We start from the raw sequence: 25,533 nt of genomic DNA, 5'->3' as shown, positions 1-25,533 counted from the left end.
GTACCCAGCGTCAGCAGGAAGGAAGACGCGCGCTGGGACGGCGGAGGGCTCTCGGCCGGAACCCCCGGCCGCGCGGCCATGAACCTGGAGCGGCTGCGGAAGCGCGTTCGGCAGTACCTGGACCAGGTGGGCAACCCGACCCGGGGAGCGCGAGCCACAGGATTCGCGAGTTACCCCTTTGCCCGTAAGGATAACTGTCATCAGGGTCTTGGTGGTGCATGGCCCGTCTGAGCCTGGGCTTTTGTTCCAGGGTAAAGGCCCTGAAGGGCGGGATCCAGTCCCCCAGCCCTCTCTGCAGCCGGGAGGAGCACTGAAAATGAAAGCCACTTAAGACAGTGTCAGCCTTAAACGTGCTCAATGTCCAGCTCTGCAGTCAGCCTAACTCCTAGGCACCCAGTAAGTGCTCAATACAGACTTAGTGCTAAGTGAAAGAAAGTTGAAGGATTATTTTAAGAGGAAAGTTGCAGGGTGGTCTTTGAATTTAGCTAGCCAATAGAAAATTTTCAAGTTTTCATTCTTATTTGGCCGAATTTAAGCGAGTAAAGATACAAACAAGCCTGTTGTCTCAAATCAGTACTTTAGAAAATTCATATTAACTACATCTGCGTTCCCTGCAGTACCCTTCAGCAAATAGTTTAAGGAAAGAAGTGTCTACAGAATCAGATCAGTTTAAGCTATGATGTCACTTAATTTTAGTAAAATATATGCTCTCCCAGTAAATAGAAAACCAAGAAAGGGAGTTAAAAACATGTTCAGTGTTCAAAATTTGATGTGAAATCATGCTGCCAAATATTTGCAGTGCATTGGAGAGCTGTACTTTGGTTTACCGTGAATGAGTTGAATTGAGCAAATGCTTCTTGAGCACTTTTTCTTTGGCACTGGGGATGCAGTGAAGAATGAAGCTTGGTTTCCACCCTGAGGACACTTAACATTGAGCAGATTTGTCCATCCCATAAGCATTCCTCCTCCCAGACTAAGTGGCAGCTGAATTGCTTGTCTGCATTCAGGAGGACTGAGGCAAAGATAGAAAAATCGAGGCAAAGATAGAACCATTGCTAATGATTAGATATTGCAAAATAATCTTTTAAATTATCTACTTTTTAAAATACCTGCCAATACATTTTTTTTCTCATTTTAAAACTTTATATTTCTCATCCCTTATCCCACTTCCCTTTAGCAACCATCATCTTGTTCTCTGTGGGTCTGTTTCTGTTTTGTCCATTCATTTGCTTTTTTAGATTTCATTTATAAGTGAAATCATACAATATTTGTCTTTCTCTGACTACTTCACTTAGCATCATATCCTCTAGGTCCATCCATATCTTTATGCATTCATTTAGTGATAGACACCTAGGTTGCTTCTGTATCTTGGCTATTATAAGTAATGCAATGGACATAGGAGTGCATGTATCTTTTCAAAGTAGTATTTTGTTTTGTTTTGTTTTAGTAAATACCCAGAAGTGGAATTGCTGAGTCGAATGGCAGTTCTATTTTTAATTTTTATGAGGACTCTCCATACTTTTTTCTGTAGAGGCTACATCCGTTTACAATCCCAACAGTGTATGAGGGGTGCCTTCTCTACATCCTCACCTGCACTTGTTGTTTATTGATTTTTTTGATGATGGACATTCTGACAGATGTGAGATGATCTCTCATTGTTGTTTTAATTTGCGTTTCCCTGATGATTAATGGTATTGAGCATCTTTTCATATGTTTATTGGGCATCTGTATTGTCCTCTTGGGAGGAACGTCTATTCAAGTCCTCTGCCCATTTTTTAATTGAATTGTTTGTGTAAATTCTGTGAGTTCCTTATATTTTTTGGATATTAACCTTTATTGGATGTATCATTTGTGACTGTCTTCTCCCATTCAGTAAGTCATCTTTTTATTTTGTTAATAGTTTCTGTCACTGTACAAAAACTTTTTAGTTTGATATACTCCCATTTATTTTTCCTTTTGTTGCCGTTGCCTGAGACATACCCAAAAAGATATTGCTAAGAGTGATGTTGGAGGAATGTCAGCTATTCAACATGGAGGAGGAGATCGATGTGCTGGAATTGATGTTCCAGAAAGCTGACTGATCTGGATTATATTCAGTACAGGCTGGAATATGAAATCAAGGCTAATTATCTTGATTCAGCAGGCGAGAAAAATCCAGTTACACTCTTAAAGGAATTGTCAACAATAAAGCCTCAACATTAAACTTTGCATGCACATTTTAAACCAATTGCTGTCGAGCAGAAAGAGACTCAGAGCCACATTTGTGCTACTTTCGATTAAGTCTGTGACCATGATACAAGAACTACAGAAGCAAACCACTGACTGAAGAAGAGAAAACTGCGGCACAGCAATTAAAAACTCACGTGTTAGACTTATGAAGTAGTGGACTTGCAAAAGGGATCTCTAATGGAGAAGAGATCAATTTCAGAGAGATTTAGGAAGATGTCTTGTTAGCACTTGATGACTAGAGGTGTGGGGTGTGGTGAAGGAGGAAATTTGGCCTGGGTTACTAGTGATGCCTTTTATAAGCAAAGGGAATATAAGAAGAAGGGCAGATAAATGAATACGTTTTAGTCAAAAGAATGGAATGGGAGTAAAGGGATTTAAAATATATGTGCACACACACTTAGTCTTGTAATTTGAGCCAAAGAAATCTCAACACTTTTTATCATCTGTTTTTGTATAATGGGGATAACATAGATATCCTGGCCTGTTGTAAAGAATGTTCATGTACTATGTCAGTCAAATGTGAGTAAGGATGCTTTGGAAATTAAAGGATAAAAAAAAAAGTGATGTCAAAGAGTTTTCTTCTAGGAGTTTTAAGGTTTCAGGTCTTACATTTAAATCTTTAATCCATTTTGACTTTATTTTTGTATATGGTGTAAGAAAGTGGTCCAATTTCATTTTTTTACATGTATCTGTTCAGTTTTCTTAGCACCACTTATTGAAGAGACCATCTTTACCTTATTGTATATCCTTGTCTCTTTTGTTATTGATTAATTGACCATTTAAGCAAGGATTTATTTCTGGGCTCTCTATTCTATTCCATTGATTTGTATATCTGTTTTTATGCCTGCTGGTACACTTTGCAGTGTTTAAGTTTAAAAAAAATAACTACCTTCTTGAACTATTCTACTAAAGATCTTAAAATAGTGTTTTATATTATACCGTTGAAATGAAACTCACCTAGCTAGATATGAGATCTTGTATTGAGATGTTGACTTACTATATAGCATTCTAATAATTAAATATCTGTTTAAAACTTGAAGTAACAGAGCAGTTACCACCTTTTTTTTTTTTTTTTTTTAATACAACAACAATATCAGAGTCTTTTATTTTGGCAGATAAAGTGGCAAGCTTTTCATGGTAGGTGACAAATTTATTTTTTTTTTTTCTGATTTCTCCTTTCTATTTTGCCTTGTACCTCTGATCATTTATGTAATTGTTCCCTCCAGAGGAACCCCAGGACATTTATTGGTTGGCTCAGTGTCTTTACCTGACAGCACAATATCATAGAGCAGCTCATGCACTTCGGTCACGAAAACTGGACAAAGTAAGTGATTGTATGAACTTTAAAACGTTTCAAAGCTTTTCAAAAATGTCATTACATTAGTATTTTAGGTGTGTGTTTTATTTATGTCAAAATTATTTAAAAGGATTAAATTTTTCTTACTGAATGTAAAGAGAAAAATTTTTATTCCTAATCTCAGCCTCGATGTCCCCTGTCCCCAGTCATTTAGTTTTGAAAGTTCTGTTTTCTAAATAGCTCTTAAATTACAGATATTTCTTTTCATCTCATTACCTCTAATACATTTTAAACCGTTAATTTGTCTGTTTTGTTTTTACCTCTCTTATTGTCTCTTTTCTCCATAACATCCCTCTCACCTTCCCTGTCTCCATTTCACCTTTTAAACTATCACAGGGGAGGTCTTTCTAAAACACAGATTTGATTATATCACTCATAGAAGCACTCAGTAATTTTTCATTACCTACAGGGTAGAATCAGATGCATTAATAGACACCTAGAGTCCTTTATGATTTCTCACCAGTCTACTGCTCATCTCCTGCCATGAATACATGTAACATGTACTCCAGTTATGCTGACTACTTGTACTTCTTAGACATCTGGTGATTATTCTGATTCAGTGCCAGGAGTGCTGACCAACTCCTCACTCATCCTTTCCCCTGTAGATATTTTCTTCAAGTGGCTAGTACTTTTTTCTTCAAGTAGAGTCGGCATTCAGAATTTTTTAATATAGGTTTTAGGTGTACAGCATAGTGGTTAGACATTTATATAATTTACAAAGCGATCTCCTTGATTAGTTTATTACCCACCTGGCACTGTACATCAATATCACAATATTATTGACTATATTCCTTATGCTGTACTTCACATCCACATGACTATTTCTCAACTACCAATTTGTACTTCTTAATCTCTTACCTTTTTCACTCAGTCCCCCAAGCCCTCTCCCACCTGGCTATCATAAGTTTAGTGTCTAGTACTTTTTATGCCCTTCTTTCATAGTCTGAAAGAAACTATGTGCTGTGTTTGTCTCCCGTGCTATAACCTCCTGGAGGGCAGGTCCTTACTCCTTTCTGAATCCTCGGTGCCTAGTAAACAGTAGGTTTATGGTAAATATGGGTTGAAAAGACTGGATTTCTTTTCTCTGCAAGAGTAAAAGGAGATATGACAATCGCTTTCTTCATTTTGTCCTTACAGTTTTCTTTCAGAGTGAAGATGCACATTGTCTTGACCACTTTTTAAATAGATTTATTTCTTTTCTAGTTGTATGAATCATGTCGCTACCTTGCAGCTAGATGCCATGTAAGTATGCTCTGTTTCATTTTTATTTGGTAAAAGTTTAGTATGAATGTTATACATCCCTCACATATGTTTGAGAATTCTAATGATGGAGCTTGGCAAATTAGTATCTTATGAGAAAAAATTTTTTTTGATAGTATTTGCTATAAAATATTGGTCCTCCATTTACTAAAAGCTGACATGCATGAAGAAAATTCTACTTCAGACATTTTAAATTTCAGTAATGAGTAGGTATAATATTCAAAATCTACAGTATTTCTGTGTATGTCTAGTGTAAGAGGTAATGGCTAATGAATGGTATTTCTGTTTTCTACATAGTATGCAGCAAAAGAGCATCAGCAGGCTCTTGATATTCTTGATATGGAGGAGCCTATCAACAAAAGATTGTTTGAGAAATACTTGAAGGATGAAAGTGGCTTGAAAGACCCCTCCAATGACTGGGAAATGTCACAGTCCTCAGTAAGTAATAATATAATAAGCATGCTTCAGTAAAATCAGTAAGAATTAGCCACTTGACATGGCAAAGATAAATCATTTTGTTTTACTTGAGTATAATCATGTTAAAACAGTTTGGTTGCCACCTTATTTAATTTGCTGCCAAAACCAAAATGATTCTGAGACCATTCTGAGCCATCAATCAGAAGCTGTAATTATGTCCTTAGGTGCTTGAATCTGAAATAGACTAGCTTGAGATCTTCCTTCTCATATTTGATTCTTTATCTACACCCCACAGGTAGAATCATCTTTACCCTTCTTCCTGTATTTCAATAGTGTTTGTACCTACTCCTAAGAAACCTTGTTTCCCTTGGATTGTTTCTTTCCAAGGAGTGGTTCGGTGTTACTATTTATGATATTTTGTACATTTCAGTTTGTGTATTTCATATCTGCATCGAATTGCAAATTTCTTACAGAGATTATATAATAATAAATGATATCCACAATCAGGTTACTAATCTGGACTGTTATTCTTTTTTTTTAACAGCTTTCTTGAGCTATTATTCACATGCCATGCAATTCATTCATTTAAAGTGTAACATGGTTGGCTTTTAGTATATTCACTGAGCCATACAACCCTCACTACAATCAATTTCAGAACATTGTTGTTATTTTAGAAAGAGACCCTGTACTGTGTAGCTTTCACCCATCAATTCCCAGTTATTCTTTATAACATATTTATAATGGAACTTGGTTAATATATTTTTCACTTAAAAAAAGTAGAGATACTATACATTTTTAGGTATTTTCTTTTGATGTTTTTGTTTTTTGGACTTTGCTAATTTATGTGCTAAGAAGTGCACATTCATTTTTCTGCTAAGAAATTTATTTATGATGAATAATGGTATTATTATTATTTTTGGACTTCTTATCCATTAATTTATCTGCTAAAAAATACATGATTTGTTTGTGGTTAATTATTCTTTATTTTATGAAATTTTTTTATAACTAATAGGATAGTACATAGGTCCAGGATTCTCTCATAATGTCCTCCAATATTTTTTAAATTGTGATTTTATAATAAATCTTCGTATCCCTTTACCAATTTATCTACCCATCTTCGATCATCTTTAAGCTCAGTTATGTGTTTCTTGAGATTCAGAGTCTGATCAGACAAATTTTTACATCTTTTTATTAAAGATAGTGGTGAGGTGCCCACTGTGTGAACAGTTTCTCATGCGTTAACTCTGTAGAGAGTATCACCTCAACTCCTCACAGAGCCCTGTAACTTGAATGAGGAAGGAAACAAGCCAAGAGAGGTTACATCACTTGTCCAAGGCCACTATAATTGTCAGAGCTGGGATTTAATTCAAGTCTGTTCAATTCCAGAAAGCCATGCTCCTAACCATTATTCTACATTGCTACATTATTCTACATTAGAAAATTGCTGCCAATTTTCTAATATTTACTAAGATCCTTTCATTGCGATCTACCTATTTAACTGTATTAAAGTTTGATTTAATATAATGTATGCTGTTTGCCGTTGCTAAATCCTTACCATATTTGAGACAGAACGAGTAATGAACAAAGCAATGACATGTACACCAGTTATAAAGATTTGTTGAAGTGAGGAGAACCTAAGGAAGATAGATTAGAGAAGTTTTATTTGCTTTCATGTTTCTATTAGTTTATACTATGTCTGACAGTTGGGATGGAACAAATCCTTTTAGATGTAAAAAATAGTCTCAGCCTTTGGGTAATATATAATTTTTGATCAAAAATTAACTTTAAAAGTATTGACTTAGTATGTGGCTCGTGTTTTTCCAACAGATAAAGAGTTCTATTTGTCTTTTACGTGGGAAAATCTATGACGCTCTAGATAACCGAACCCTAGCTACCTACAGCTATAAAGAAGCTTTGAAGCTCGATGTCTACTGTTTTGAAGCATTTGATCTTTTGACATCACATCACATGTTGACAGCCCAAGAAGGTTTGGATGCTCAGGTGTTTTTATGTTTAACACAATTGATGTTGTTTGGGTTGTTTTATTTTTCTCTAAAGTCTATAGAATCAACAGCAGGCCACGTACAGGTTTAAATAGACCTATTCACTTCCTTAATGTCTTCAAACATGAAGCACATTGCAGAATACAATATCGTGCAGTGCCTCTTATAGTTAGAATCTTTAGGGATTGTGATGCGATGAGGCCATATTTTTGAGAAGTGATTTGAGGTAATATAAACCAAGATTTCTGATTCAGTGATTCTCAACCCGGCTGCTCTTGAAATCCGCGAGGAACTTTAAAAACATTAGTGTGCAGGTCCCATCTCCAGGCCAGTTGAATCAGAATCTCTGGTGGGGAGGTCCTGGCATCAGAGGGTTTAAAGTTCCCAGATGATTCTAAGGTACGACGGGGGCTGAGAACCGTTGACCTAGTGCGTTGGCAGCAATGTGAGATGGATAAACAAGAGAAACAGAAAACGGGGATGTTGCATTAATAGGATTCAAACATTTTAGCCTAGTGCATTGGTTCTCAAACAGGGTGATTTTGCCCCTTAGGGGACATTAAGCAATATCTGGAGACATTTTTGATTGTCACAACTTGGGTATGGTGAGGCAGGGTGGGAGGTTGCTACCTGTTGCTAGTGGATAGATGCCAGAGATCCTGCTAAACACCCTGCAGTGCATAGGACAGCCAACACAACAGAATAATCTACACAAAGTGTCAGTATTGCTGAGACTGGGAAACTGGCCTTGTGGTCCATCAATTTGGTGATGACCAAAATTCGCCTGGAAGGTTTTGTGACACAGCCCTCCAGTTGGTTCTCATCACCTGGGTCTGGAAGCACTAAGTTTTCTCTAGCACATTTTGATCATGTTATTTTCTCTTTTGAGTTTGATTTACTTAGACCAAGAACTAAATGTAAAAGGATATTTTTCATTGCTGACTTTTTTCCCCTATAAATATTGTGAGGACATTTTTTTCCCTCAATGTTTTTAAGAAAAAGAACTTCTTGAATCACTACCTCTTAGCAAGCTCTGTACTGAAGAACAGGAATTGCTACGTTTTCTATTTGAGAACAAATTAAAAAAGGTAAGTAAAAGCATAAAGTTAGTATTTGCTTTCTGTAAATATCTTATTTCATTCAGTTTGGCCTTTATTCTTTTACTAGTTAAATTTTTAAAAATTAATTTTTATTAATTTAGCATATTTGCAAGAGTAGACTTAGATTAGTTAAAATATATGATGTGATTCCTTAAAAAATTTCCAAAAATACCTGTCTTCCTCCAAGGGACTCTTTTTACTGAAAGATTGAACTGTCAGGTAAATGTAATGATATTACATGAAAATGAAGATTTTCTTTTGCTTCCTGAACTTCTACTTTGTAAAATACCTCCTGTCATGGAATTCTGATATGAAATTGGGAAGAGAGTTAAATTTCTTGAGAGGAGAATGGTTGAGTCTTGAAATTAAAAAAGTTTCCAGAAACTCACACACATCTTTGTGTGAATTCTTTAAACATTTGGGTCAATTTGAGTCTGCCTTTTGATTTGGTATTGCTCATTGAATTTGTTTACCTTTCTGTTTCAGTATAATAAACCTAGTGAAACTGTCTTACCGGAGTCTGTAGATGGTTTGCAAGAAAATCTGGATGTGGTAGTGTCTTTAGCTGAAAGACATTATTATAACTGTGATTTTAAAATGTGCTACAAGCTTACATCTGTGTAAGTATGCTCACTCATTTTTGTGTAGGAACGTAAAATTCAGTCCATTTCACCTAAGAAATTCATGGGACGTGCTTTCTGAGTAATTTTGAACTAATTGATGATAATTTAAGTTGCCTTTACCATTTTGCAGAGTACCAAAGGGGCGCTATCTTAAGAGAGCATATACAGACACAGGCTAATGCACATTTGTAGGGTTATTCCATTAACTTGAGAGTATACATGTTCCTCATTTGAGTCTTTGATAATCTGCAAGTTTGAAAATACTATTCTGGCACATGGTTTTATAAAATCTCTTTGTTGTTAAAGTAGAGACGAATAAAATCTTGTAGCTGTTGGGTACTTAGGCTCACTAACTAGCCATGCCATCTCCCCATACCAGTTTTCCAGTGTACATAGCTCACACTTGTCCTTTAGCTAAATTACATGTACTATTTTTAACAAATCTTTGGGGTTGCTTAAATCCTTGAATTCAAAAAAATTTTAATTGACAAATATTTGTGATCTATTTTATATTTTACATTGTTTTTGATCCTTCTAAACAATTGGACTACTTATATGTGACAGTTCCATTGATATAAAGTAAATGTATATGTTGTTTATTTTTATTCCTTCTGAATAAATCAGAATTTTCCCTTTCTTTTATAACCTAATTATTACCTTGATTACCTAATTATTACCTAATTGTTACCTGAAGATAATGGAGTTAAAGTATTATAAGCCACAATATTGTATATAATGCTGTAATGACTACTTAAACATAATTAATTATAATGAGCTCTGTTATATACTGTTTCCGGGGTATTAATGTGTTGCTTTAACTTTCAGAGTAATGGAAAAAGATCCTTTTCATGCAAATTGTTTACCTGTACATATAGGGACACTTGTGGAGCTGAATAAAGCAAATGGTAAGAATTTTTAAAAATTAAAACAATAATTTTTAAGACAAATTTTTCTGTAACTCTCGAAATTTTGTCTCACAAATCCTGGATAATTGGGATTGCAAGTAATGGCATAATGGAGTTCTACAGTAAAAGTAAAAACTATGGGAAGAAATGCTTATCAAAGTGGCCAATAGTCTATCCTGTTACCCCAACAGAATACTATTTCTGTATCCCTGCTTCCTGCTTCCCTTTCTCCAATGTAATTTGTGGTTTGTGATGGGTGGAAATTTTTTTTTTCTCTCTCTTTTTTTTTTTTTTTTTTTTTGTAAAATCAGTAAGCAGAATGATATGGTAAGAGTCAGAATTGTTTAGAAGTTGGAAGATGGTAGATTTTTTTGCTTATGTTTCCCATATTTTAACATTTTGGAAATATTTAATTGTGTTTGGACTGTAATTGCCCTTAAATCTTTTAAACCGACTAATGAACTCTTGTCAAAAGGAAAAAATGCCAGCCACTCCAACTCCAAACCCCAGCTGCTCAAAGTATGGTCTGTGACCAACAGCATCATGCCTCCTGGCAGCTTGTTGGCAATATAGACACTCTGGTTGCCCTGGTCTAATGAATTTAAGTCTGCATGTAGGAAAAGTCTTTGTGACATGCTAGGTCTCACTCATTACTCAAGAGGAAATCATCTTGCTGATTTGATAAACTTAAGAGTTCGGTTAACCAAACTGATTTTGGGGGGTTAAGATGGTCCATGATAGGCCCATGGAGTGAGAGACATGGGTTTTTTAAGATAGGTGAGGTGCTTTGAAATAATCTCTTAAGCACCATAAAGTGCTTTATCATGTGTTATTCATCCAATTTTCCAGTCACTCAGTAAGTGCTCATTGCCCACTTATGGGTCTGGCATCTGGTAAGGAGTTGGGAGGGTGAGGTTTGAATGAAACAGCCATAGTATCTGCCCCCTGGAGTTTCTGTATTTCATTTGGTAAATGAATTTTGTATCTAGAAAGAAAGAAAAGTATGAAATAATTGTCAAAACAAAATTTATGTGATTGCAAAGAGTTGTAACTAGGGGAAAATCATATCTTAAAATTCATTTGCAGTGTATAATTTTATTCTCTTTTTCTTTTCCCTTAATGTAGAACTTTTCTATCTTTCTCATAAATTGGTGGATTTATATCCTAGTAATCCTGTAAGTAAACATAAACTTTTTTATAGTGCTTTTTCTTACTTGAACTTAAAATGCTTTACTAGTATTTAGACAGTAGCCCATATTTAAGTTTAAGCAAATATGTTTATTTTAAGGTCTTATTTTAAGGAACAGAATTTCCTAGTGCTTATGATAACTAGAAGTAGCATTAACTTTCTCAATCTATGAAGGTATTTTTTTCAGTCTAGTGTAATATAACTTAAAACAAAAATCATCATTTTTTTCTGATTATAGAAATTGTATGTGCTCATTATTAAAAACACAACATAAAGATAAATAAAAAATATTGAAAGTAAAAGTCACACTCTCACCTCTGATAAGCAATGCTAATAATTACTTGGTAATATTTACTTGGTAAGATAACATTAAATTGTGCACCCATTGAGTCATCGTGTCTTCCAAACTGCCACAGATCAGAACTAAGACCTAGAAATAGAAAATGGAATCAGGAACTGTGTCCTTAAAGACAAAAGTCAAGAATCAGGGTCTACGTCTGAGTAGAGAATCTGCATCCTAGATCAGCGTGAAAATATAGAGGCAAAACCAGTGCAGAAGAAGTCAGCTAGTGATGTAGAATCTGGTAGAACCAGGGTAGAGCCAGGGAAGACACACGTTACAGGCGGGAGGCTAGGACTCAGGCTGGATTTGCAATAGGACGTGTTTAGGAGCCTCATCTTGTGTTGAATGATGCAGCGACATGATTGAAGGCATCTTCAGGAATAGTTGTGGAGAATCTGTCCTCTTTTCATCCAGGACCCTTAGTAGATAGCCTGTCTCAGAGAAATTTCTAACTTGAACTAGAATATGGGGTGGAACATTTAGTCCATCCTCTGACCTAATTTGTTAGAGATTTCTAATTCAAAGTTCAGCATCTTTGGTCATGGTAAATTTTGAACTTTGTAGGTATCTTGGTTTGCAGTGGGATGCTATTATCTCATGGTTGGTCATAAGAATGAACATGCCAGAAGATATCTCAGGTATGAATTTATTATCTTCTTCCCTTTATGGTGAATCTATATGAAGAGATTTCTTGCTCATCTGCTTTAATACAATAAATATTACTTTAAAAGCTGTGTAAAAGAATAAATGTTTTCTTTGACAGATTCAGTTCAGTTGCCTCAGTTATGTACCTTGCTCTTTATAAGATGTCATGAGAGGAGACAGAAGTAATCAGTGGTGTAGATCTTGTCTTGAGGAGCTTATAATATATTTAAATTTTTATTTATAAATGAGAAGTATGAAACAATAGAGAACAGTAGAAAGTAGTTTGAAAGGTTCTGTTTTTTATTTACAGAGATACTATTAACCTTTCACTTTTAGGACTTTTGTTAATAGTGAAATTAAATAAAACTTTACATGACATTAGGGGTCATTAATTATGACTTTAAAACAGAATTTTTGGTATAGTAAACTACTGTGGTTTTAATTTAAGGAATTCCATGCAGCCCAATCAAACTACTTAACCAGTATTATTCAGTTCAAGTGCAGGAAAATGTTTACTATATGAAGAATTAATTACTAAAGATTTAAAATTTAATGATACTTGTGATTTCTTCCATGCAAACAAAAGCGCATGAACTTTGGGTACAGACTTGAAGCCAAATCCAAGTTCTGTCACTTACTAGTGGTAATTCCTTGAGAAAGTTAATGTTTCCATTTAATTTTCTCTAAAAATGGGATGTAATACTTGGATCCCAGGATTTTTAGTAAAATTGATAAGTTGACACGAAAGGATCCTGTACTGGGAAGAAAATAGGGAGAGTGCTCTGGCATTAAGCACTTTGGAAACCTTGCATGTGCTTTTTTCCTGGAGTAGGAAGATGATTTGTGTTGGAGTAGTGCTTTGAGCTATGCTGCTTTGATTTAGTCTGCTTTTTCAGTGATGGACTCCACATGAAACAGGGAACATTTGGGTGAAAAACTTAGAAAATAAAATGCTAGGAAGTATGGATTTCACCCTTTATATTTTCCATGTTTTGTAATATGTTCTCTTTGTTCCTTGTTGTGGGTCATCAGTGGGCCACTGATTGAAGACTGTTTATGACTATTTAAATAAACCATGTAGTCCAGTTCATGGAACCAGGGTGAATATCTTAGCACCATCTCTAGGGTCTCGCTTAATCTTTTGAGCCTCAATATACCTATATTTAAAATTTAACTAATTTATCTTTCAAGTTATAGGATTAGATATAATATATAAGGCATCTAACATGGTACCTGGCACTAAACAGGCCTTCATTAAATGACTGCTGCTACCACCATTTATCAACAAAGTTGCGAAATAAACCTCCTGGATTAAGTAATATTTATAAATTCTATGCAGAATGATAATGGGTTCAATAATAGTGCCTATAAGATTGTGGACCTCTCCTAATATTTCTTAAAATTTTGATTGTACTATTAAACATTAATTTCAAATAAATTAGCACAAATCTTACATTAGTGTTTAATATGTTGACAGTTCAGCTCGTTGATTGATTTAATTTGAACATCCTCGAAGTCATCAGCTTACATAAAATTAACAGCTTAAGAATAAATATTGTATTAATCGAAGGAAATCTCTTGTTTAGTAAAGCTACAACGCTTGAGAAGACCTACGGGCCTGCATGGATAGCATATGGGCATTCGTTTGCAGTTGAGAGTGAACATGACCAAGCAATGGCTGCCTACTTCACAGCAGCACAGCTGATGAAAGGGTATGACAGCACATTTCTGGTTTTCTAGGGTATGGACCTGGGGAGAGGGAGCTGGGAGTAGGACAAGTTAAAACATCACAAAGTTTGCGGTCCTTACTGAGACTCAGCTGTTTTTCTAGAATAAGCACTCCTTAGATTGTTGTAAACTTTGGTTAACTTCCAAAGTTCTGAAAACATTTATTTTGATAATTTTTGGCAGTGTTCTTGTTGCTTTTATGGAGGAATGGATTTTTGGAGGTCCTTACTCTGCCATTTCGAAAGTACTTCCTCCAGGTAAATACTTTTAAAGGGTTCTTTGCAACCCTTCTGTAGAAGGTAGAATCTTGAATCATGATTCTAGATTAGAACCAAAGCACATACCAACCAGTCAGTCGGTATTTACTGATGTTCTTACATCCATCTTGAAAGAAAGATTATCTTTGAAGTGTATTTAATCACTGGTCTGACAGTGTGAATTAAAAAGTGATTAGTACTTTGTCCAGAGAACTGTCTCAGTATATGAAAATGGAATATACATGATGTAATTCAGAGGTCTGGTGTAGAACTGGTAATAACTGATATAATGGGAATCCACACAAGGATTTAGGTTAGAAAGTCAGAAGCAGCTTCATAAAGGGAAGTGAAACTTGAACACAGTTATGAAGGATAAATGGTTCTGAATCAATAAAAGAAGGAAGAAGACAGTCTAAGCTAGAGGCATAACGTTAGTGTGCATAGACCTGCCCTTCTGCTTTAGAAGATTTTTATTTTTGTTTTTTACTGTTTAATAATGAAAAATAAAGGTAAATGGGTTGCTGATAAATTTTAGAAGTGGCAACTGACGAGTCTAAAAGCCCATTCAACATTAAGTGAAATATTAGGAAAAAAGTAAATACTCTGTTTTGGGCCATGTTTATATTATTTTGCAGGCAGTATTTGAAGTCAATAGATTAATTTCTGCTGAATTATAAAGTTTTTGGTATTGAACATGTGAAATTTTTCAATATTTTTAGGTGTCATTTACCAATGCTGTATATTGGATTAGAATATGGATTGACCAATAACTCAAAATTGGCTGAAAGATTCTTTGGCCAAGCTCTAAGCATTGCACCAGAAGATCCTTTTGTAATGCATGAGGTTGGCGTGGTTGCATTTCAGAATGGAGAGTAAGTACTGAAAGGCCAAAAGCCCTTCTGTTTCCTTTTTATAACTAGAATAAAATCTCAATCACGAGAATTTTAACTGATCAGAATGACTGTTCAGTAGATTTTTATTTTTAAATGTGTGCTATTTTTGGAGAAGGTGGTGGACAGTGAAAAAGGAAATAGAAAGTGTTAGCTTGGCTTTCTTTAAAAATAAAAAACCCTGAGTTTTGATCCCTTTGATGTGGGCTATCACAAGTCTTGTGTTCCAAGACTAGACAGTTGTTGCCAACTCTGTGAACTCACTGAACCCCATGAAATAGTTGGAGGCACTGCAGAATCCTCAGTCATCTGTCTCCTTGTTGATTAGGAGTTGGATTTATACATTTGAGAACGATTTTCCACAATTTTGAAACAAAAATGTTTTCTGTTTAGTTACCAGTTAATTTGAAAATTAGACTAATAAGAAGGGCTCAATCTGAGTTTCCTGGTTAATTGAGGTGTTACTATAGCCTGAGATACTTATAGAATAAGTAATTCAGTGTCATACTCAAACAGAAAAATATCTACAGTCCTTTGCCCTAAATTATACATAAATTTAAAATAGTAAATTAGTACTGCTGTTGTGGTTTGTTGTGGCCTGTGTGCGTGTGTTCTAAAAATTGGGTTATTTATTATTTATAAAAGAAAGTTTGGAGCTTTTTAAAAAATAATGTAATAATTTAACATACAGTTAATTTATTTTTAACCCCAATGTCAATTAAGGTGCTTTCGCCTACACACACAACGTACATGTTCCCAGCTAAGGTCAAACAAGTGATATTCTGCCTTCTTATTTCTCCTCTCCTACTGTAAACAAGTGTTCTTTTTACAGTCTATTTTGTGCCACATTTTTGTGCTTCTAATTGATGATTTCATTATTTAAAATGATCCCCAAATGTAGTGTTGAAATGCTGTCTAGTGTTCTTAAGCACAGGAAGGCTGTGTTGTGCCTTGGAGAAAACAGATTTGTTAGATAAGCTTTGTAAGGCATGAGGTACAGTGCCATTAGTTCAATGTTAATGAATCAACAATGTATGTTAAATTAGGCATCATTAAACAGGAGCTTATATAAAACCGATTATAAGTTGAACAGTTGATGAAAAAACATGACCGGATGTTTGTAGGAATTTAACCCTGTATTTCCACAGAGAGCAGTGGTTCAGTACTCACGAAAGCAATGTTCACAGTGACTTTATAGAACATACTTACTGAGAATGAGAATAATGACAATTGACTGTATCTGCTAAAATCTTGAACTCCTGTGATGTTAATAACATAAAATTAATCATTTATCGTCTGACTTAAAGTTGATTGTAATAAACTATAGAAATCTACCTCATTTCATTTTAGTATTACTAGAAAGATTTAAATTTTTCTTTATACTTCCTAATTTTGAATAACCTACAACCTTTTTTTCTTCTATTTTAGATGGAAAACAGCAGAAAAATGGTTTCTTGATGCTTTGGAAAAAATTAAAGCAATTGGGAATGAGGTATTTTATGTAATATCTGTAAATACACAACATTACAATCCTAAGTGTATTTACTATTGAATGAGGAAAATAATATAGACAAAAAAAATCTGTCTTGCCTAGAAGATAATAACCTAATGTTTATTATATAATAACCTAATATCATAACAAACGGCTTGTTAATGTTTGAATTGTTGGGCAATTAAGTGTTTTATTATATGGTACATAAGGAGTTTGTTTCTAATTGAGAGGACAGATGTTGGCTGCTTCTTAAGAGGCTCTTGTTTTAATATGTGGGGGTAATTAGAATATATTTGATGATAATTTAATACAGAGAATATGTGATGGTTAGTCGAAACTGGTGGGCACTGTAGCATCTAACAGAGTATGTCCTTCTCTAGAACCCAAAAGAACCTTATCTTCAATTAATGAATAAATATAGCAGCAGATCCCACTTTTGCAGAAATAGGGCTAGTTGTTATTGAAATTTAGATTTATTATTCCTCTTCCTTACCTATACTTAGTATACATTTAGACCTTACAGTATTTGAAATATTTAACAAAGTTCTATTAGACGAAAGAGGTTCCCCATGACTTTGTGCTCATGAGTTAATTGTCCAGCTAGCATGGATGTGTATACATTGGTATTATTTTAAAATAACAGTTTTAGATATTGTAAACTTTTGTAGGTAAGGGATTTGCATGTTGCTACTCTTCTGGTTCCTGATTCTTTTTATATATACCTGTTTTGTTTTAATTTGTTCTGATTGTCACTTCCCAGTTTCATTCTGTTCCTGTTTGGGCATATCTGCCCACAGCTCACATCTTCTTTGGCTGTTAGTTCCTCTTTACTGAGAAGACATCGCTCACTTGGGCTCCCGGCCAGGTGGCAGTCCACCTGTCCCCATAGTCAGAGTTTTATTTACTTTGTGCCTCTTCTTTTTTGTTATGAACTTAAAAACACTGTATTTCTGTGTGTTTACACAGAAATACACACACACACACACACACACACACAACACAGAGGTTCTTCCACAGCTCTGTCTTGGATAGTCTGGATAATACATGTGTTTTTGTTAATATACGGTTGCCACTTATCTATCACTTTGCCAGTTTTCAAAGAATTGAATGCCTTAGGACAGCTGTCCCCAACCTTTTTGGCCCCAGGGACCAGTGCTCCTATGAGAATCTAATGCCTGATGATCTGAGATGGAGCTGAGGCAGAGCTGAGGCGGAGCTGAGGCGGTGATGCTAGCACTGGGGAGTGGCTGCAAATACAGATGAAGCTTTGTTCCATTCACCCACCACTCACCTCCTGCTGTGCATGGCTGGTACCTGTCTGTGGCCCAGGGGTTAGGGTCCTCTGCCTTAGGACCTTGCTACTCAAACTAGACTAGTCGCATCAGGTTGTTAGAAGTGTGGAATCTCAGATCTGCTGAATTGAAATCTGCAGTCTTAGCAAGATCCCTAGGTGATTCCCATGCACAGAAAAGTTTGAGATGCACTGTCACAAATGACACTTAAAATTGAAATTGTATTCTTTGATGATCAGAGCACTTTGAGAATCTTACAAAAATTTAATGATTTTAAGTTCAAAAGCACAATAATATAAAACCATCAAAATGCCCATTAAAAAGTTATGTGAAGAGGGAAAAATATTGTTTGACTTTAGTTATCAACTGCAGCAAATGTCAAAATAGTCACAGGAAAAGTCATGCCTAAGAGTCATAAAGGAGTTGTTCTTATTCCCATGGGCTGTGCCTCCTAGAGCCACACTCAGGAGAGTTACAGTGTGACTTAGGTCTGTTTATTCATTTAGTTGAGACTTATTTAAAGCATGTCGACTGTGTCATAATTTCTGAGTTAGGCATTGGGAGGCAATAGGGAATTGGTTTGATATTTCCTGCCCTCAAATTTATTGGGGAATGCAGATAAGTAAATTCGCAGTAATAATACAGTACATAGAAAGAGCTGTAATTGAGGAAATAAGGGAATCCACATAGAGGGGCAGTTAACCCATACTTGGGGTGGGTCAAGAAACCCTTTTGGATACAATGTTAGACATCTCAGTCCTAAAAGATGATCAGTGTTAACCAAGCAAAAGTGAGGAAAAGGGCATTTTAGGTATAGAGAACAATATGTGCAAAGTTGGAGCTAATTCAGTATGGCTTGAATTTCGAGTTCATAGAAAATATCAAGAAATGGGATAGGAAGGTTAAATGTGGATCATTAAGGGCCTTGAAGATGACGTTAGAGTTTGTGGGACAACAAAAGTTTAAGAGCAGCATGGTCTGACTTGTCTGATTGGAGCCCAGACAAGACTTGTTAATAGGGGGCTGGAGTTACGCTGAGGAGGCTGATAAACAAGCCTTGGTGATTCCTGGAGCGGGCAGAGATGACATGGATGCCATGTACAGAGTGGCAAGGTAATCAGAAGGAAGTGAGGTTAGGAAGCTGGGATGGCAGGAGAGAGAGGATAAGAGTTTAGCACATGGCATATTGAATTTGAAGTGCTTGTGAGATTTCTAAGTAGAAATATTTAGTAGGTAGATGGAAAGCTCTGGGACAGATAAAAAATTTGAACTTCAGCATAGTTGGGCTCTTTGACAAAATGGCGCAAATAAAATAATATCATCCTCAGAAAGTATCATCTAGTAAGAAAGAAAAATGAAAAAACCAACAAATGAAAAAAACTTGCTCAGTGTTGTGCAGGCACCAGGAGAAAGCCTGACTTGCATAGATATGTAAAATAATGCAGTGCAAGCAGGCCAAGCTGAAAAGTGACGTAGGTAAATCAAGGGTTTGATGTTGCTGTGTTTCAGGTAACTGTTGACAAATGGGAACCTCTGTTGAACAACTTGGGGCATGTCTGCAGAAAACTTAAGTAAGTGAAGTAGAGCATTTTCAGAAATACTCTTTGTGACAAGTTTACTTGATTTCGTGTAGCCTTTTCTATATTTTTATTTTATGAGAGCCTTTATCTTTCTTGCACTTGGCTGCTCAGGGATAACAAGCATAAAAATAATTGTTTTTATTATCCCTTGATATAATGTTATTTTAGTAACATATTGAGAATTATAATTTATTTTCTTATATTAAAATTTTTTAATATTAAAAATTAATTTAGAAGTATTAGGACAGTAGGATCTAATTAAAACCACGTCTATATTCTAACTCACTGTTTTCCTCTAGATACCAGTTTTATGGTATAATAAATAGATGACAGTTGAAAAATAGATTCTCTGGTTAAATAAGTTTGGGAAACTTTAGGTTACTCAAAATTTAACAGCTTTTTCTATTTCGTAATTTCTTGGAGTCTTTACTGCGCATTATGAACTATAGAATTTTCCAAACTTTATTGAGAACAAAACCTTTTTTTCATACAAGATTTTACAAGGAGAGTATTCCAGAGAACTTTGGGAAATGCTGTTTCAAATAACTCCTTTGGGCCTTAAAGCAAAACTCTTGATTTTATCCACCCATGGTGTAGGTGATTTGACTTCACATAAAGAGGCCTTGTCATGTGATGGGGCACAGGCCCAAGAGTCAAGTGTTAGGTTCTAGTTCCAGTCTCCTGCCAGACATCAAAAGGAATACTAGCAATAGCTAATATTGCTGCAGGAGTACCCTCAGCCGGCTGAGTGAGCAAAGCAGGAAAATAAATTTCAAGGAGGTGTTGCAATACACAAAAGTGGATATGAAGGACCATTACTAGTCTCAGTTGTTGTTTTGATATAGGGAAATGTTAATGTTTTTACATAGATTGATATTCACCTTAAACTTAGGAATTTAGTACTGTACCCACTAATTGTTTTCTCTTTCTTCCCATTCTCCTCTCCACCCATTTCCTCTCATCTTCTCACAGAAAGTATGCTGAGGCATTGGATTATCACCGTCAGGCATTGGTGTTAATTCCTCAAAATGCATCCACCTATTCTGCCATAGGGTATATCCATAGTCTGATGGGCAACTTTGAAAATGCTGTGGACTATTTCCACACAGTACGTCTTTTGTTTTCTGTAACTTTAAATCTGGTTGACATTTAACATTTCTTTTTTAAAAAGATCTTTTCTAGGCAATGTTTTGTTACTTTACCGTTTTAAAATTCTTCAGGCAGCCTTGTATTATATTATTTTCTGTACCAATAAAAGCATTTCAATGTTGTGAATTAGAAACCAATGTGAGACTTGTATGTGAGATATGTAAAATAATGCAGTGCAAGCAGGCCAAGCTGAAAATGCGTGTGGTGATGTTTGTCAGCCCAGTCCTTATGTCTAGGTGGGAAATATAGAAATTTATGTTGCACAATGAGAGCCCTTTGGGAATTCCAGTCTTTCTATTTATGACGTAGAATTAATTTACTTAAGTCACTTTAATAAATGAAGAAAAACAATCTGCATTCATTACAAGAAAAGTCTCTTTTTAATCCATACTCTGTATTTTGTCAAATCTAAGCCACCATTAATAAGCAAGATGACCACAAAAAACCAAAACAAAACAAAAAAAATCACTGCTATTTAAACTTTAACATAATTCTTTCCTATCACTTAGGTTTTCAAAAATTTTATTTTATTATTAGTTTCAAGTATATAGTACATTGGTCAGGTATTTATATAGTTTATGAAATGATCCCTCTGATTACTCTATCTTCCCTCTGGCTCTCCATCTAGCCATTGCAGTACTGCTAACTGCATTCCCTATGCCATGCTCCCCATTCCTGCGACCATCTAGCAACTGTCAATTTGTACTTTTTTAACTTTTCACCGCTTTCTCCCAGGCCCCCCATCTCCCTCCCCTCTGGCCATCACCAGATTGTCCTCTATATTTACTATCATTTAGTTTTTTTGTCTTTAAAAAAACGTGTTGTTTTGGACATATTAGGATTAGATTTTTATCAGGGATCACTCTAGTACCTACATGAACATGAAAATGTAAGTTAAATAAATAAGGTATTCAATTCTTCACATTCAGAGTTTGTTTCTTCTAAATCACTTTTTTACCAGGTGTTCCATATTCTTGTTTTCCCAAAGATAAATTCATGAGTGATAGATTCATAACTGATTTTCAAGAGATGGCTAGAGATTTTTAGGCAAGATGATGTCCTGAAGGACCCACTGATAATCAGAATACTGAGATAGTCAGAAGTGTGGACTAAGCAAGTTTTCTTGTTTATGTGACCTTTCAAATATGTATATTTGAATACTGTATAATTTATTGTCTGTGATTTAATACGGAAGCTTAGAGGGCTCTAAGTGGAGATACAGTTTTTAAAAGCTTTTTGGAGAAGAGGAATTTTAAACAAAAAATAAAATAGTGTAATGACCCTTCATGTACCCATTGCCCACCTTCAATGGCCACTCTTGTTTTAGCTGTATCCCCATTAACCACCTCCCTCTACTTCCATCCTGGATTCCCTGGAGTATATTTTGCAGGAATATTTTTAAACAAAAGAGAAAAAAAATACATTTTATTATAATAACCATGCTGAATCTTTTCTGGCAGGCCCTTGGTCTTAGGCGAGATGATACATTCTCTGTTACAATGCTTGGTCATTGCATTGAAATGTACATTGGTGATTCTGAAGCTTATATTGGTAAGATTATAATTATTCTTATTAACATTATATTCCATTTTTTAGATTGTATTTCTGTTCAGTATGTAAGGTTCTAAGTTTATCTTTTTAACCATTCTAACTACATTAATATAAGAAGTTCCGTTTATTTTGTTGGGACAATGCTGTGGGGATTAATGACTCATTAAATATTCAGCTTAAAGTTGAATACTTGCTCTATGCAAAATACTGTGATAGAATATGTGAAAAGCACTGTGATATACAAGAATCATCTAATTGCATAGTGGAAAAATCCTTAATAATGGGCCTTAATAATGTAGGACATAGCTTATAAATCTTTACATTTCAGTGGAATAAGTTGGCTTCCATTCACATTATGGTACTCTAATTCTTTGAATTTTTTAAATGGTAAGCAAGTCATAAGACAAGTTTGGATGGAATTGCTGTACTTGAACACTCATTTATTTATAAATATTATAAGATAAAGAGGGTGCAGTGAGGTTAAATCTTGAGATCTGGACTTTGGAGTTGGCAGAGCTCTGTAACAGGACATAAAACCACAGGGGAAAAAAATGTTATATTGGGTTTCAATAAAATTAAGAACTATTCATCAAAAAAGCATGTTGTAGTTACTGACAACATATAGACTCGTCGAAGACGAGTGTCTATAATACAAAAACATATAGACCTGTGTCTATAATACAAAAACTCCTACAAATCAGTAAGAAAAATTTCAATTAAAAAATAGACAAAATACTTGAATAGGAGCTTCATCAAAGAGGATATCCAGATAGTTACAAAGCAAATTAAGGTGCTTAATATCATTACTTATTAAGGATATGAATTTAAAACTATAATGAGATACCACTATACATCTTGTCAGGATGGCTAAAAATTAAAAACACTAATAGTGCCTACTGTTGACAGTGATACGGAGCAGCTGGAACTTTCATGTATTATTATCGGTGAGGTTATAAAACTTCTTTGGAAAACTGTTCAATATATCTACAAAAGTTAAACAGGCATATTATATCAGTTATCTGTTGCTGCCTAACCAACCCACAAAGATGTATTATTTCTCATAGTTCTGTGAGTGATTGTTGGCTCATTTGCTGGTCTCATTTACATCTATAGCTGTGGTTAGCAGACACTTGGTGGGCCCGATGGTCTAAGATGTCCTCTTACACAAGTGGGGACCTCAGCTGACACAGCTAGGCCTCTCCATAGGTCTTTTATCCCAGGCTTCTTCATAGTGTGGTGGTTGCAGGGCTCTAAATGACAAGAACTAAAGCTTCAAGACCTCTTGAAAGCTGGAAGTTGCATAAAATCCTTTCCATCACATTCTGTTCATCAAAACAAGTCATGTGATTATGTGCAGAGTCAACATGAGAAGGGGTTATTCAAGGGCATTGTGCTGGGAGGTATGATTCATTGGGACTATTAGGGCAGTAATCTAAACTGAGCTTATGATGTAGCAGTTCTTCCAGGTATATGCCCAACAGAAACAAGTGCCTCAGTAAGTCAGTTCACACACAAGATTATTCATAGGAGCTTTATTCATAATAGCACCTAACTGGAAATAACTGAATGTCCACTAATAGTAGAATGGAGAAATAAATTGTGGTATACTCATACAGTAGAATACTACACAACTAAAAGGACTAACTACTGAATTATATTGTAACATAAATGAAATGTCACAAATTTTGACCAAAAAAAATGGACTGATTAATTCCATCTATACAAAGATTAATAAAAAGCAAAACTAATCAGTAGTGATAGAAAAATCAGCAGCGATTACTTCTGGCTTGGAAAAGGTAAGTATTCACTAGAATGGGAATGGGGTGGCTTTTTATTTATTTGTTTATTTTTAAATTAATTTTTTATGGTGACATTGGTTAACGAAATCCGATAAGTTTCAGCTGTACACTTTAACAGTAAGGTGTATATATATTTACACTGTGTGTTCACCTCTCATAGTTAGACTTCTTTCTGTCACCACATATTTGACCCCCTTTACCCAGTACACCTCCCCACTCCCATCTCCCTCTACCCCCTTTGGTAACTACTAGTCTATAGTCCATGTCCATGAGTCTCTGTTTGTTTGTCCCGTTCATTTGTTGCTTTTAGATTTATATCCCACATATAAGTGATATGATGTGATTTTCAACTTTTTCTGTCTGGCTTATTTCGCTTAGCATGATTGTCTTGAGGTCCATCCATGTTATCACAAATGGCAATCTTTCATCTCTTTATGGCTGAGTGGGGTGGCTTTTTAGAAGGCTTATTTGTCATTATCTGTCAAAACATTACTGAAAGCTTTTAGTTTGAATTGTGTAAAATTGTCATTTTGTTCACGTCAGAAATGATCAAACCTAACATATCTCTTGAAAGTCTTGTTATTCCTAAGATTTTAATATGTGGAAAATATATTTCCCTTTACTGTGAATTTATGTGTATAAGACTTGTGACTATACCAATGCCAAATGCCAATAGGCAGTTCTTGTCTGTAACAGCTGAGAAAAAGTTACCTACAGGTTTCTATCAGTATTTAAGGGGCTTTGGAATGGGGCGGCTATTGAGCCACACTGGAGCTGAAACTCCATGTGCTTCTAGAGGTCTTCCCAGCAATCTTACTTGATAATAAAAATAAAAAGATGGAAAATGATTGGAACATTTTTTCCTTCAGAGCTATATTTGTGCTCCTAAAAGTACCATTTGCTTTAATAATAGAGGCAGTGTTATGTAACAATGAAAATGACAGATAAGTGATGAAATTTCTTATTTTATTCTTATTATGGTGTTTCTTTTTAGGAGCAGACATAAAAGACAAATTAAAATGTTATGACTTTGATGTGCATACAATGAAGACACTAAAAAACATTATTTCACCTCCGTGGGATTTCAGGGAATTTGAAGTAGAAAAACAGACTACAGAAGAAACGGGGCTTGCACCACTGGAAACCTCAAGGAAAACTCCAGATTCCAGACCTTCCTTGGAAGAAACCTTTGAAATTGAAATGAATGAAAGTGACATGATGTTAGAGACATCTATGTCGGACCACAGTACGTGATTCCAGACGGGTCCTGATTTCGTTTTGTCCTAGAGTAGAGTGTGTCGGTGTTCTTTCTTCACGTCCTTGTCATGTCTTAAGAATTTCCCATTTCTTAAAATGAATCCAGACTACACCTCTACATTTAGGAACGGAGACCTGCCTTAAGAGACTGGGTAGCACACCCTTGCAACAGATGTTTTCTGATCCTGCAAAAAAATTAGGCATAGTGGAATAAAGAAGGTAAACCATTTGTGATGTCTTTTTTTCTTTTTCAGTAAACGTTTATTTTGGACTAATTTTAGATTTGTGGAAAAGCTACAAGGATAGTACAGAGAACTTCCATGTGACCCTCAACCAGTTTCCTCCCATTGTTAACATCGTATATCACCATGGAACCTTTGTCATAACTAAGAAACCTACTTGGTACATTACTAATAACTAAACTCCAGACTTTATTTAGATTTCACCAGTTTTTCCATTAATGTCCT

The 25,533-nt window shown here is 35.2% G+C and overlaps 1 protein-coding gene across 1 annotated transcript; it reads left to right on the top strand.

Moving 5' to 3' along the window:
* CDC16 (cell division cycle 16) lies at positions 1–25,295 on the top strand. Its single transcript, XM_039878741.1, has 18 exons — positions 1–126; positions 3,315–3,366; positions 3,456–3,553; positions 4,790–4,828; positions 5,144–5,284; positions 7,091–7,250; positions 8,263–8,354; positions 8,853–8,986; positions 9,815–9,894; positions 11,020–11,069; positions 11,991–12,064; positions 13,658–13,783; positions 14,776–14,928; positions 16,375–16,438; positions 19,240–19,301; positions 20,283–20,418; positions 21,920–22,010; positions 24,804–25,295. Exons 1-18 carry the CDS (start codon positions 79–81, stop codon positions 25,061–25,063), a joined length of 1,860 nt encoding a protein of 619 aa, XP_039734675.1. The 5' UTR covers positions 1–78; the 3' UTR covers positions 25,064–25,295.
* Positions 25,296–25,533: the final 238 nt, after the last annotated feature.

Source organism: Pteropus medius, unplaced genomic scaffold (assembly GCF_902729225.1).
Source record: "Pteropus medius unplaced genomic scaffold, Ma_sr-lr_union100, whole genome shotgun sequence".
NCBI lineage: Eukaryota > Metazoa > Chordata > Mammalia > Chiroptera > Pteropodidae > Pteropus > Pteropus medius.
The sequence above is the reverse complement of the archived record's forward strand: the minus strand, read 5'-3'. Positions and strand labels throughout refer to the sequence as shown.

Excerpts from the sequence above, each read along its gene's own strand:
- CDC16 (XM_039878741.1), top strand. The coding sequence starts at position 79 with ATGAACCTGGAGCGGCTGCGGAAGCGCGTTCGGCAGTACCTGGACCAG. Across the intron at positions 19,302-20,282 it reads CATGTCTGCAGAAAACTTAA|AAAGTATGCTGAGGCATTGG; the intron begins GTAAGTGAAGTA and ends ATCTTCTCACAG. Across the intron at positions 22,011-24,803 it reads TGATTCTGAAGCTTATATTG|GAGCAGACATAAAAGACAAA; the intron begins GTAAGATTATAA and ends GTTTCTTTTTAG.